Genomic DNA, 14,807 nt, shown 5'->3' with positions numbered 1-14,807 from the left:
AAGTCACACTAATTATTGCTGAAAGTCTGTGATCGGGAGGGAGAAGGTGGTGAGCAATCGGGGTCAGTTATCTGTGTCAGCTGTGTGTTCGGCTCAGATGCCTGTTCTTCATGCTGCTTCTTCTGGTGTCGAGCAGAGAAAAAGCCACAAGGTTGTTACCAGCTTTGCCAAGATGATATAATAGCAGAGAGAGTAAAGTGCTGTTGTTGCTTGCACAAAATCAGTCTCACTGGGTCTCCATCTCCATTTCAGGGTGTTACTGCTGCAGCAATCTTGAAATCAGAATTGAATTTTTTACAGCATGAAATGGCACAAAAATGTTGACCATTTCCAACAACAAAACAAAACAAAAATTACCAACAGAGGAACTATTTTCTTGTGCTGTCTGACCTCCAAGTTGTCTGAGTGTACAATAGAGGAGAGCGGAGGAAAAGAAGAAGCTGGCCACAACACTACTTGTCGGCTAACTCTGGAGAAAGTTGCTATTTTTGTCTTGCAACATGTGTACATGTCTTTCTGGGTGCTGCTGACAGGAAAAAAATACAGTTTTAAACAGTAATTTGGGCAAAATTATTGTCTGTGCACACTTGGTAATCAAATGTGCATTTTAGTTTCAGAAATTAACATTTCAAACGTGATATTAAACCTTCATTGAGTGGATTAAAGCAGTTATTTTTGAGAATGTTAGCTGGGGGGAAGTCCACTTCAATGGCAGGAGGCTAACAGTTAGCATTTGGAGCATCCAGCCAGTATCCAACATTCAGTAACAATGAGAAGAAGAAAGCACCAGATAGCACCACGATCCTAATGGCAATTTTCTAAATGGTGAATTATCCCTTTAATATGTAATTCATATACCTATAGAGACATGCTGATGTGAAATTTATCTAAGGACTGGATAACAGTTAATAATGTAGAAATGTTACTGGCATGGTAATATTTAACTTTTAATTAAATATCAATCAATTTTAGACAGTGGAAATGTTGAAATATATTTGAAAATCAGCTGATATTCTGATATTCGTGTGTCCTGTGTTCAAATGGGTGAACTGGTGTTACCTAACCGTCTTGTGTGTGTGTGTTTGTGTGCTTGTGTTCCCCGGCTCCTGTTTGCCTTGCTGTTTAATCACGGCTGCACATTCAAGGCCCTCCACAAAGCCCGTTTTGTTGGGAAACAAAGACGAGGGGCTACTCCCGCCCATTAAAAATTAATCGCTATAGAATAGGGGAGCCATGAATTCTCCTCTTCACCTCCTCCTCCTCCTATTTCTTTCTCTCTCTCCTCCAAACACAGTGGTTCCCAGGGATAAGTGACACTGTGATTAAGAGTCTTGATGTGAAGAGCTTCCTGCTGAACCGAGCGGGGAGCGAAAGGACGTGGAAAGGTTAGGCTTCCAAGGTAAATTTGTTTGTGTGTGAAGGCGGGTGTCTGATGTTAAGCCGATCCAGTTACAGCAGGTACAGGCCTACAACAACTACACATGGATGTATGTACACACATACACACACACACACACACTGCATCGGCGACAACAGGCACTTTCCTCTCTAGCATTAGGCCGCCCACATCCTCATTATTTTGGGAAGGGAAACATGAGAAAAAGACGCCTACACTCACAACACAGCATATTTGGAAACTGAATAAACACACACACACACACACACACGCACACACACCAATGTAGAGCCTATCTTGCCATATGGCTAAATCAGGTGGATCCAGAGAGGATCTATTTAGGAACTACATCAGCCTTATATATCAAAAATACTGATTCTGCTTATCTTCCTGAATTCAACACATGGTGTACTACTGAAAACCATTATTTATCAATAATAATAACAGAGATATATACAATGTATTGTAGATCAAAAGCATGTGTTTCTTATCTAAGTCTTGTCAAAGTCTTGTCACACTGTTGAGTCACTGAACAGGCATTAGTGGCGTTAGTGGTGGCTAGTAGCTGTATAATAGGGCTAGTTCAGCCATTTTGAAAAATGTGATAGTGTTGCACTTCCCCCCAGTTGTTCTGTAGGACAGTAGTGGTGCCGTCTTCCTCTCATTGTTACTGAGTGCTGGATACTGACTGGATGCTCCAAATGCTAACTGTTAGCCTCCTGCCATTGAGGTGGACTTCCCCCCAGCTAACATTCTCGAAAATAACCGCTTTAATCACTCAAATTGCTAAATAAACACGTGTCACACATGTTGCTTACCACTACTGAGTGCACACTAATAATAGTTTTTCTCAAATAACAGTATTTTTCTATTATCAACATCCAGAAAGATCCGGTCACTTCTGCACGTCCTGTATCACTCCGCCCCAGAGGAGCTGCAGCCGCGACAAAGATGGAAGTAAACTGCTTGATTTGCTAAAAAATATAGAATAACAACAAAAACAACAGCTTTCTTCACAGCACTGAAAGGTTTTGTGGCTTGCTGTAATGTTGTCTCTAGCTTCTTCTTTTCCTCCTCTCCTCTCTCTATCACACGTTTCTTTAACCTTTCAGGCCCCTGCTAGCCACCGTAGGAACTGAGGACCAACACAGACAGGTAAGACTCATACCTGGCAACCTGTATGAACTGAAATATTTTCCTGTAAATATCCCAATTGTATGGCCTCTCTAAAAAAAAAAAAAAAAAAAAAAAAAAAAAAAACAAGCTATAACCCCTGGGCCTATTTGATGTGTTTGCTAGATTCCCCTCTGGTAAAGCGGGTAAATATTAGCTGTAACATGCAGTGTGACTAGAGGTCATTCGAACAATTTGCTAAGATTAGATAACGAGCTAAGAAGCTAACGAGCAACGCAAGGATTTACGGACCAAGAGTTTTTAACGGGCCACAAAAACTCTTAATTTTAATATTTCTGTATTCTTCCTTCATTTGCTCCACTGTCTGGATATTATTAAGTCCCAGACATGGCACCTCTGTGGCTGACAGGATGTGGGATCTGCCAAGGCTTTATTTAGATGACATGCCGATGATGTGACTTTAAATATGTCTGTTAATTTATTTGTAGACTGACATAACATCAAAACATTTGTTGTTCCTGCCACACTGCCACTGCTGCTAATTGAAAGTGAGCTCTAATCTGTTCTCTGCTGTGTTTGCTTTGTATTTCAAACAATTAAAAAAAGTCTTTGAATTGAATTAAATTGGTGGATCAGCGAGATATTTCCTTCCCAACACAGTCTGACTTCTTTCCCCGCAGTCTCCGGCTCTGTTGTGTTTCGCTGGACTTATAAAAGCACAATTAGCACACAGGGTCAAATCATTTAAAGTTTTTTCTTTTTTTCTTTTTTTTTTTTAGGAAAGAGCTGTAAATGAATGAATATTTAATGCAGTAATGAAATGAATATGCAGATTACATACTGGTCTTATGTGCTTGGCATGTTTGTGTTCAGCAATGATATGGCTCAGTGATCAGGTCAGTGTGTGTGTGTGTGTGTGTGTGCTAAAAAGGTACAGGCCAGAGTAATGCTCTTTAAGTTGTAATTGTGTTTGTAGTGTTTCCCAGCAGCTCCAGGCTGATTTATGAGGCTTGCCAAGGCTCGGCTAACAAGGGCCATAAATCCTCCCCTCTGCTCTGCTCCTGTTCATCACCTTGGGACAAGCACACCAGGTTAACGAGTGACTGTGTGTGTGTGTGCGTGTGTGTGTGTGTGTGTGTGTATGTGAGTGTGTTTGTACACAATCACTGTATTTCATTTTCTAAAAAGATTCCTCGCTGCTTGTGGACTGTTCCATATTATTTTGTATCTTGCATGTTATGTCAATCACTGCAGCATGCCGGTCCAAACTTAATCCACCCTTCGCTAAGTCCCGCCCCCTTTGGTTACTGTTGCTATGCCTGTCAAGCTCTTGCACCCGGCATGGCAGTCTATGGTGTTGTCAACAATATCAGTGGGGGTTGTTGAAGGAAATAACAGGAAATTTCTGCAATAATTATTCTGAACTATTAGACAGAAATGACTACAATGTGCATTTGAGAGCAATATTCACGATAAAATTTGTGGGCGGGGCTTTGTGAATGAAGAGGAAATTAAAATCGAGGGAAAAGCTCACTGGTGCATCTTGACAGTTCATGTCCAGGACAATCATTTACAGGAACAACAGTGTTCCAGCACAGCAGGGGAAGTCCATATATTGTTGTATTTTAAGATAAGGTTTAGTTATGATTCCCCGTGGCTTTCATATGTTTTAGATCATTGCATGTGCCAGGTTATTGCTCCCACATCAGGGGCTTGATCTATATATTAGATCTCATAAAGGCACAACAGGAAATCCCGAGGACAAATGCATTCATCCTGTAAATGTGGTTAAGTTTCCTCAGGTTAAATTTAGCTAAACGAGTGGCTGCATTTCACGGCAGGCAGGCAAACCTTGGTCTAACAGCTGGACTTATTAGTCTGTTGTGGTTAATATTGAGCCACGACGTTCTAATTTGCAAGCCGACGTTTTTGTTGGAGGTTTTCGGCCCCCATGGCGTTCCGTTCTTTGGCCTGGCAAACGGGGTTGGCCGCCCATTCCCAAAATGCTAAAGGATCTTGTTTGTGTCTCCGTCTCGCAACCAACGTTACTAGGAGTTTCTGTGGATCTGCGATGGATTTAATGGTGAGTAAGGTCTTCCACACTGTGTAAGCCACATCCGACACCTCGCCTCTCCTTCGTTTTGGCGCTGGACATGGGGAAAATGCAACTCCAACTGTAAACTCGGAGAATATCTGCTGTCGGAGTTGCAGGATCCATATTCTCACGGTTTCGGCGTTTTACTTGTTCTGAAAGCTTGACGGGCCTCTCGTGCCTACATATCGTTACGAACGTAGGATTGGACAGTTGCCGTTCTAGGGAGGGGCTTAACAAAGGATCAGTCGCACAGATCAGGTGTTTATCTGCTGGAAGGACACACATCATCAGCTCACATCAGCTCACTGACACCATCTTAGGATCACTGTAGTGTCTGTGTAGCTGCAACGCTTTGTTTGAATATTTTATGTACTGTGTTGTATGATTATTGTGCTGCAGAACAGGCAAAACAGTTTTTATCTGAGTCAGGTCACCTTCTAGTGATCTAGACTCATTCCAGACTCATTCCTCTATAAAAAGAACAAAAACTCTTAACACGTTAAAATGAAATCGTTTTTATTGGTTCAACAATCTAAAGCTAATCCTTTCATGTGAGGATTCCTACTGGAAATTATTTAGCTCTTTGTTTCAATTTTGCTTGCTCTGATTTAATATCCGGATAGTGTTGAGTTATTTATACGAGTGAGAGACCCCCCGGGGGCCGGCCATGAAAAAAAACTAACGAACGCTGCTCTGGCTTGAGACGGCATCTGAACTCAGCTGAGGGAAAGTGGAGCTGACTGATCCGTCCAGCAGCCTCCTTAGCAGAAAGTTTTGGGGACCGGAGAAAATGTCACCCTCTCCTCGAGGCGGTGATGTCATCCCCTCCCTGCCTGGCAGAGAGCCATGTTGGATTCACACTCTGAACACGGCGAAACCCCTCAGCACCGGTGAAGAGCTGAATTTGTCACGTTTCCTCTGATTTGTCATAAGTGATGGATGCTTGTGCTGTACTCTCATGTCTGTTTTGTTTCTGACATGATGACAGTCCTTTGGAGTTTTTTTTATTTTGCATTTTAACTGATGTGTGTACCTGTATCTTTTTGTATTTTGATCTTTGTAAAGTCTAAGAGAGGTCTGTGTTCTTTTGTTTCTCACATGGTACTAGCGGTGTGGTACTGGATTACAGACTCAAAAGACACAAAAACTCCCATCCTTGGATTCATTATGCAATTTAGTTTAGTTTTGAAATCCCATTCAACTAATCATCCAATGGCAGTTGTACACTTGGTCTAGGTTGATTTCATATGTTTGACTCTGATGAACAAACAATAGTGTCAAAACGTTTGTTGTCTTTTTTTGCACCATTAAAGCCTGTTAATTAATCCATGTGCTCCGGCTGCCCTGTTTCCTCTTTACATGGACTTCGTCTGTGTGTGTGTGTGTGTGTGTGTGTGTGTGTGTGTGTGTGTGCACTGCTGCAGCTCAAACACACACACACACAGACAGCAGTGCTGGTACCAACAGTCCTATCTTCTCACATTGAGTTTGCCTTTGATAATGCCCAATGTCACACAGATAAAGCCCCCACTTCCTCCATGCAATTGCTAAAATAGCTTGTAAAAAAAAAAAAGTTGATTTTTACATGTCTGTGATATATTCCACAGATATACCGTAGATATTATTGAAAGGTGTCAGTTGCTGTGTGGCTGCTCTGATCTGTTAATATGAAAATCAAGAGGTTCTGTAGTGCACACACACACACACACACACACACACACACCGCACAGGTAGACAGCGAGGCCCCGGTTACACCACACCACTGTGTCGTTATTTACACGACCACTGGAGGTCGCTTAATTTTGAATATAACAATAGGTCATAATAAGCTGCTGTACAAACACCGCTTTTTTCCAGAGGAGGACAGTCTCAGAGCATTTCATGTCTACAAGAGTGAAAATGTCACCAACATACCAGCTTATGCAAATATATTATTTAATGACATGATTTTTCAAGTTAAATAGCATGGGATGATGTCATGTTGATGTGACAGCAGGTTCATGGTAACTTCCCTGTATGCTGCCTGCATTGTGCATTTCATTCAGGATGTCCAATGATTTCTTTCTGAGTAGCTCCAGCTTATCTCTCTGTATCTGTGTAGCTCAGATACACAGATATCGCAACAATACAGCAATTTAAAAAAGCACACACTGCAGATTTAATATCAATTATTGTCTGTATTCTGCTTTTATTCAGATTTCAATATTCAGTGCAGAATAGCAACACATATGTAAGTATTAATTAATGATTCTGCATTGAAGTTTTTTTCTTTTTCGTCACTGTTCACCTTTTTAACTATTTTCACATTTTAATTGAAAACACTTTATGTCGATCTTGCTAAGTGCTCTATAAATGAGGATGATGATGATGACAATGATAACTGTCATTCTTGTTGCCATAGTTAATGTTATTACAGTTGTTGTTGTGTTGCTGACTCACAGCCTCTGGGTGTCCTCCAAATCCCACAGAGATAAACTCACTGCTGACAGATACCTTTGACCTCTGGATTGCCTCTGACCCTCACCTTTCAACCCCAGCCTCACCCCAGCACCTCAGCAGGTCATCTCCCATCTCCAGCTGACTGTCAAAAATGACATCCAAACAGTTGTGGAAATCAAATATGAAAGCTTTGGTCCCAGCCAGGGAAACCAAAAAAAAAAAAAAAAAAAAAAAAAACGCTGCATGTCTGAAGCTGATATGGTGATGTGGTGACAGAAAGTGACAGCTTCTATCACATGGAATAATGCAGCATTTTCTCTCCTCCATGATGAGAAGTGATATGTTTTTCTCTGGAACAGTTTGACAAAAAGTGGTCACACTATGAGTCAGTAACTTGTCAGTAACTTCTGACTCCTGGTTGAATTTTCCCAACTCCTATTTATACCCAAGCCTTTCTCAGCTGCAATAACCAGGAACCATATGACTCCAAACCAGATTTGGACTCTAATTCTTTCTTTGTTGGTACGGGGAAAAGAAAACAACAGTGGTACAAGAATTGTTTAATGAGCTTTTCCCCAAAGGAGAATGAAAAGGACGGTAGACTGCAAGCCTATTCAAAATAAAATGAACCACCGTCATTTATTTTAATTATTTCCCTATTTACCAGGCAGGTAAATTAGGAATGAATTCTTATTTGCAGCGCTGGTCTGGCAATTGAAATGACAAAAACAAAAAGACCTTGATAAAAGTCTTTAGCAGAGTTCAGACTGGTTTCTTATTCTCAGTCCACACACGTTCCCTGAGTGGGATGAACAATCACTCCTGGGGGATCCTGGCTTCCTGGGGATCTAAAGGCAATTTGAAGGCGAACCTTCCCTGTCAGAAACAGGGGTGATGCTGTTAAAAAGGCTCCTAAGCGTCCACTGTTGTTTTGCCTTTGTCCTTTGCTCTCCTCTAAACCTTTCCAGGGTTAAGCAGAAACTGCACATCGCCATAACTCATGGGGTGACAGGAGATGGATCACATGGCATTCCAGGCTCATGGTAGGACTAATTTTAACCCCTCGCTCTTTCCACTTCTACTCTCTTGTCTGGCCTCCATCTATTACAGAAGAATAAAGAAGGCTATCACTCCCTGAAGTTTTGTCAGCCAGGCTGCTGATAGAACATCTAAGCCAGAGCTCTGAATAAATAGAATCAGCAAAACCCAATTAGAAAGGCCCTGTCAAAACTGGCTACAAAACCACATCCACAGAGAGCAAAGGGAAAAAGGAGGGGATGTGATAGTTCAAGCAGAAACGACATGACTACTGAGCTAAATGTAAATAAAGAGTTCAGTGAGGTAATTTGATCTGGCAGCAAGGCTCTCTTCCAGACTTGAGCTAAGCTCCAAACTCTAAACATTTTTAAGAGCCCGCCTGTTCCAAACCCAGCACCCTGATCCACACTTATATTTTCAAGCAACTCACTCTCATCACAGTCCAGACAAGACTGATGAAGCCCAATACCATTAAACACACACACACGCGCGTGCACATACACATACACACACATACACACACACACACACACACACACACACACACACACACACACACACACACACAGATCAGGCCATCTTGAGCGGATGACCAGCACATTAAATGCAAACAAACTGCAGACACCATGCCATCATCAGTCTTTTTAAGTACTTCTTTTATGTCCTATATTTATTATAAAGCAAGTCTAATCAAAAGAACAACAGTCATAGAAAGAAGGAACTCACCAGTCTCTTCATCAATGGCAAATCTGCCAAGCCCGCTCCCATCACGAATGGAGTAGTGGATTTCTCCATCTCTGCCGTCGTCGTCATCGTGGGCGGTGACTTGGAGTACGGTGGTTCCGATTCGGGCGTTCTCTTTAACTGATCCTGTCAAGGCGAAATGGGAGAAGTATGGAGCGTACAGGTTTTCGTTCACATCCACCACCTCTATCTCCACAAAGGTGACAGAGAGAAGCGAGACAGGCCTTCCCTTGTCCTTAGCCCTCACGGTGAGGTTGTAGAACTGCTGGGTCTCATAGTCCAACTCCTTGGTAAGCCGAATGGCCCCGCTGGCTTTGTCCACCTCGAACCTTCCATTGTAATCATTGGCTAAGGAATACCGGACCTGGCCTCCAAAACCCAGATCTGGATCCTGGGTTTCCAACCAGGCCACAACAGTTCCAACTGGGAGGTCTTCCAGAGCCCTGGCATTGTAGACGTTGGGGATGAATACTGGGGGACAGTCATTAACGTCTTCCAATGTGATCTTCAAGGAGGTCACAGAGAACTTCTGGTTCCCTTTCTCTGCCTTGTCTCGAGCCTCAATCTTCAGGTTGAAAGCAGAGACAAGCTCCCTGTCTAGCTGGCCTGCAACATACACTATGCCATTAGTGCTGTTGATCCCAAACTGAGTGGTGCTGGTCAAAACAGAGTACACAATCTCCCCATTAGGTCCAAGATCTTTGTCAGTGGCCTCTACCTGGATGACATCTGTGCCTAAGGCAGTGTTTTCAGGTATGACAGCTCTGTAGCCTCCTTCTTGCAAAAACTGAGGTGTATTATCATTGGCATCCTCTATGTAGACAGTGAGCAACCGCCAGGCAGATTTCTGTGGCTGGCCAAGGTCATAGATAGTTAAATTCAGGAGGTAACGATCTCTCTTCTCTCTGTCCATGGGTAGGAAGACACTAATAAGGCCAGTTTCCATGTCAATGGTAAAACAGCTGTCTGTGTTACCATCTGAAATAGAATACAGAATCTGACCATTGAAACCTGTATCCCCATCAAAGGCATTCACTTTGAAAACACTGGAGCCTACCTTTAAGTCTTCTCTCACTGCTATATCTGTGGGGAATGCTTTATCAAACTGGGGGGTTTGTCGATTGACAGAGAAAAGATCAATAAAGCCTTCCTCGATTTTGGGCTTAGTGCTAGCTTTGGACTTTTTCAGCAACTTTTCAGCTAACTTCTGGGCTACTCTGGTCTCTCTGCAGTCAAAACTTTTGGGAGGAGATTTCCCATGAACAATTGAGATGTTAACAAACATAGGATCTGAAAAGTTCTCACCATCTGTGGCAGTTATTTTGAGACTAAAGATCCCGTTCTTTGGACTGGCAGTGGCAAGGGACCGTCTCAGTGTAAGGACCCCAGAATCAGGGTTGAGGTCGAAGAATCCCCACTCGTTTCCTGAAAGTATCTTATATTTTACTAGCTCTAACTCATCTATATCAATTGCAGACATTGTGGTAATCACTTCATCCACTGGGAAATCCCTAGAAACAACCCCCTGGCATGCTACCTTCTCAAACAAGGGCTTGTTATCATTTACATTCTCAAGGTGAATGGTTACATTGACTTCACTCTCTCGTCTGTAAGGTGACCCCCAGTCAGACGCCCTGACCACAAACACAAAGCTCTCTGACGAGGATTCAAAGTCCAGTTCTTTAGTGGTGCTGATAATACCAGAAAACTGATTTATTTTGAAGGGTAGGGGGTGAAGACTGGAAATGCTATATGTTATGTATCCGTTTTCGCCTGTATCCTCATCCACTGCTGAAACTGTTAGCACATTGGTTCCAATCGGTACGCTCTCATTGACAAAAACCTCATAAGATGACTGAGCAAATGTTGGGGTGTTGTCATTAGCGTCCTCAATCTTGACACAGACTTTAACTCTGAGCTCACTATCTACTTCCACCACTTCAACATTAAAGACATCCTGGGACACCTGCGTGAACCAGCGGGTTGTAGAAATTACACCTGTTAAAGTGTTTATCTGGAAGTAAGCAGAATCTGTTGAAGGAGTCAGCATATATTCTGCATCATCAGGCTCTGGCCTGATTTTAACAGCCTCTACAATTGTGCCTGGGGGTGAAATTTCATTCAGACTAATTTCATATGACTCCTGCTCAAACTTAACTTCTATTGTCTGTGGTTTTTTAACCATGAGGTGGACAACCTTGACAGCAGAGAACTTTTGCGGTGTGCCCCTGTCTTTAGCCTGAAGAGTGAGGTTATAACCATAAGGGTAACTTTCCCAGTCTAATGACTCAGAGGCCTTTATTTCAAACTCGTCTTCCTCCGATCTTTGCAGGAAGAATTGCTCCGAGGGGTCTCCAGCCACAATGGCCACTGAGTCTATTTCTCCATTCAAGCCTTCATCCAGGTCCTCCACTGTGACCACAGCATACACGGGATCTTTATCCAACCATGAGGGGATGTGGGTGACCACACTCATGACTGGGACATGCTCATTCACACGCTCTACATGGACAAAGAGCTTGGCTGTGCTGCTGACCCCGTTATTTCCATACAACTTCATGCCACGGTCTACTGCCAGGATTTCTAAGTCATATCGATTCTGCTCATCAATGTTGAGTTTCCCACTGAGGGAAACCACTCCACTAGTTGGATGTACTGCAAAGAGCTCCATTTTCTCCTTGAAGAAATAATAAAACTCCCCATTGGAGCCAATGTCTGCATCAGTGGCAGTAACTTGTGCTATGCTAGTCCTGAGAGGGGTGCTCTCCGCGATGGTGACAGAGTACGTGGTGGGTGAGAACAAGGGTCGGAGGTCATTCATATCCAAAACCTGGATGCTGACTTTGGTCCAGGTCTCAAGGAGGGCCTCACCCTTGACGGAGGCTTTCACTGTCAATACATAATTATCCTGAATCTCTCGGTTCAAGATGGCTGCATTGCCACCTTTAGTTCTTATGCGTAAGAAGCAGAAGTCACCCAACACATACTCCTCTGCCTTGAAGAAGCCTTCGTCATCGCCTGAGGTGATTCTATAGCGGATTTCCCAGGAACGCAGGGCCAGGTGGATGCCCATTTTAACTTTACTGTTGGCATAGGTACGTGCTGCTGAGTTCTCGTAAACCGTGGCGTGGTAAACAGCCTGAGTGAAGCCGAAGTGAGGTCCATCCTGGGGGGGCCCTTGGGTGTCCTGGCTGAGGCAGGGTGACGGCTGGAACAGAAGCAGCGGCAGCAGCAGGGCCAGGCCAAGGAGAGGGGCTTGCATGCCTGCCCACTGGCCCATATTCACAGCCATTCCATCATCACTCCATCCTGAGGAGGAGAGAGACAGGAAGAGAGAAAGAGAGAGAGGTCAGTCACAGGGGGCGAGATTTACAGCAACAAAAGACATGCCACATCTCCACAGCTCGACCTTTCAACTCTTTGGCCTGACAGACTACTAATTATCCATTGAATCACAGAGATTGATTGGATGTGGGACGGGGAGGGGTATGACAGACTGCTCAGTTACTGGGCAACCAAAATGAAAGCTGACATCATCCCTGTGTGGACTCTGTGGACACTGACAGTCAATTGCAAGTTTTAGAAAAACCAGAGGTGGTTTGGGAAGGAACAAAATAATTGCACGGTTAGCAAGAGGAGTGTAACTTCACTAAAACACACACCAAAGAAAACACACAACTACCCCTGCAGAGTACAGAATGACAGGCTACTGCACAATGACCCTATCATAACACGTTTCCTGAAATACACAGAGCTACAACACGGTCGCATGCAGTATCTTCATAGAAGATATGGTTTTAAAACTAAAAATCAAATAGGTGCTGTGTTTAGATTTTAGATTTTTGTTCTCCCTTTCAGAAAAAATATACTATTCTGAAGTAAGCAGCCACAAATATGTGCCAATCTGGGCACTGGGAAAGAGCCTGATCCGGTAAATGCCATGTTGTGGTGATACGAGCACCACAGTGGATCTGAGCTCTGCTGATTCAGCACTTTCCACCACAGTGGATGGAGAGATGGACGGGAAAAGCAGACCATGTCCGAGAGCACTGCTAATAACACACTGCTGAAACACGCACACCAACATACAAACACTCACCATCATACACAAGTACATGCATGCATACACCCCGGGCAGCGAAGTCTTTCTTGGTCTTAACTTTTGACTTACAGCAAAAAAGAAAACAAACGTTCAGCTTTCTAACTGTGGTCAAACCACCTCAAGTTGAAACAATGCAAACTGCCGTCTGAACCCGCATCTAAATACAATTCATCAGCCCTTCAGGGAACAAAGACTGGAATTCACCAGCATGATCTGCCAAAAACAATAAACTGCTATTTTCATATAACCTTAAACTGTCATCACATTGTCAAAATTTCAGTTTTGTGTGTGTGAGTATGTGTGCAGATAGAGGTCCTTCCTACTTGAAAGTGTGTCTGAGAATAGTCCAAGTCAGCACATCTCCTCTTTTAAAAAAATCTCAGATTGAGTAGAGAAATGTATCTCAACAGACAAATCAAAATGAAAGCAGAGGAGCAGAATAATTATATATAACATACAATGTCTGATATAAGTTGCACAGGAATCATACAGGGGCCGCTCCATCTTCACTAGGTAGCAGGATGGCCTGGGTCAGGGGGATTCAATTAAAATTAAAATTCCTGGCAAAGGGCCAAGGCATCATATTTAACTTTTCTTGTGATTTGTAAGCCTGTATGGACCTAGTATCGAGGGTCTATATGTGTATAGGTGTGTGTATATAACTATAAAATATACAGTTAAAAAATAAGTACCTTTTCAAGTCATTCTCACATTAGACACATTGTAAAAGTAAGACAAAAATCAAGCAAAACGAGTTCCCCTTGAAAGTAGAAATGAAAATAAAATACTGCTCACTTCAGTAGTCATCTGAACAAGACTGGCTCTTTATTCTGAGTATTCATCAGTAACGCAAAGTGGCTGTTGAAAAAAGGATATGGCATTAGGCATGACAGAAATGCACTCTCACTAAAGACAAGCACTTCCTGCTGTACAGCTTTGAATGGCCAAGATGCTTAAGTGATTTAAATAATGCACAGGATTGGACAAGACAGGGAGATACAGTAGCCACAACAAACTGAATCTTGATAAAAAAAACATTTGCACACTGTATTTCGGTCCATTGCTACATCTGGACCTGGACCGGAGTCCGCTAATTGGTGACACCTGGTCCAGGTCTTCCTATGGTCACAGATGAACACATTGAAAATGTGTGTAAAATTCAAAATTACCGGCGTGACATTGACATTCGTGAGCTGTGTGGCCCCTCTGCTGCTCCAGACTGCTGGAGTTGCCTGGTTTCTTTCAGTCAGTCAGTGAGATCATGAGTCAACAACAGACAAACTGCATCAGAAAAGAAGATGGGGGAGTTGAACAAGGGGGAGCAGGGGCCTGGGGCAGCTCACAAAGACTTAGCTGGATAACTGTCAGACACCGAAAAACTAGAGACTCAAACATTTCTAGAGAACTGAACAAACACCTCTGTGATTCAGGGGGCTTTCAAACCCAATATTCCGCTTCCTTGGCCCGATTCAAGCATGACGGTGTTACTTTGTTGTGTTTTGCATTTGGTCTGTTTGGTGTGCACACAGTCCACGGACCCAAATTTGATTAAAAAATGACATGCAGTAAAGCAGGTGCTTTAGACTCAGTCCCAGCAGCCCCGGTCAGGACCGCTGACATCATCCAAGGAGGACCGGGGCTTCTCTGTGGGGCAAACGATGACACGACTCCTTTATAGGGATGTAGGGACATGATATTTTTATGCTGTTATTGATTAATTATGTCCACCCCGTGTATGGCCTGAGAAAGAACAAGGAAAAGGACAAAAAGTGCTAAGATCAAACTGCAGAGCACATAAAACACAGCGCGGCAGTGTCAGAGAAAGCACAGAGCACTCCATAATGCATGACGCTAGGACG

The 14,807-nt window shown here is 43.1% G+C and overlaps 1 protein-coding gene across 2 annotated transcripts in view; it reads right to left on the bottom strand.

Moving 5' to 3' along the window:
• fat3a (FAT atypical cadherin 3a) overlaps window positions 1–12,138 on the bottom strand; it is a 143,306-nt gene extending 131,168 nt beyond the window's left edge. The window contains exon 1 of one of the 2 annotated variants that reach the window (XM_030066257.1): window positions 8,829–12,138. In XM_030066257.1, the coding sequence (XP_029922117.1) occupies window positions 8,829–12,138 (3,310 nt within the window). The remainder of the gene's footprint in view (window positions 1–8,828) is intronic. The other variant, XM_030066256.1, reaches the window with a different exon arrangement.
• Window positions 12,139–14,807: the final 2,669 nt, after the last annotated feature.

Source organism: Myripristis murdjan, chromosome 13 (genome assembly GCF_902150065.1).
Source record: "Myripristis murdjan chromosome 13, fMyrMur1.1, whole genome shotgun sequence".
Classification (NCBI taxonomy): domain Eukaryota; kingdom Metazoa; phylum Chordata; class Actinopteri; order Holocentriformes; family Holocentridae; genus Myripristis; species Myripristis murdjan.
Note: the sequence above shows the minus strand (reverse complement) of the source record. Positions and strands in the feature narration are given on the sequence as shown.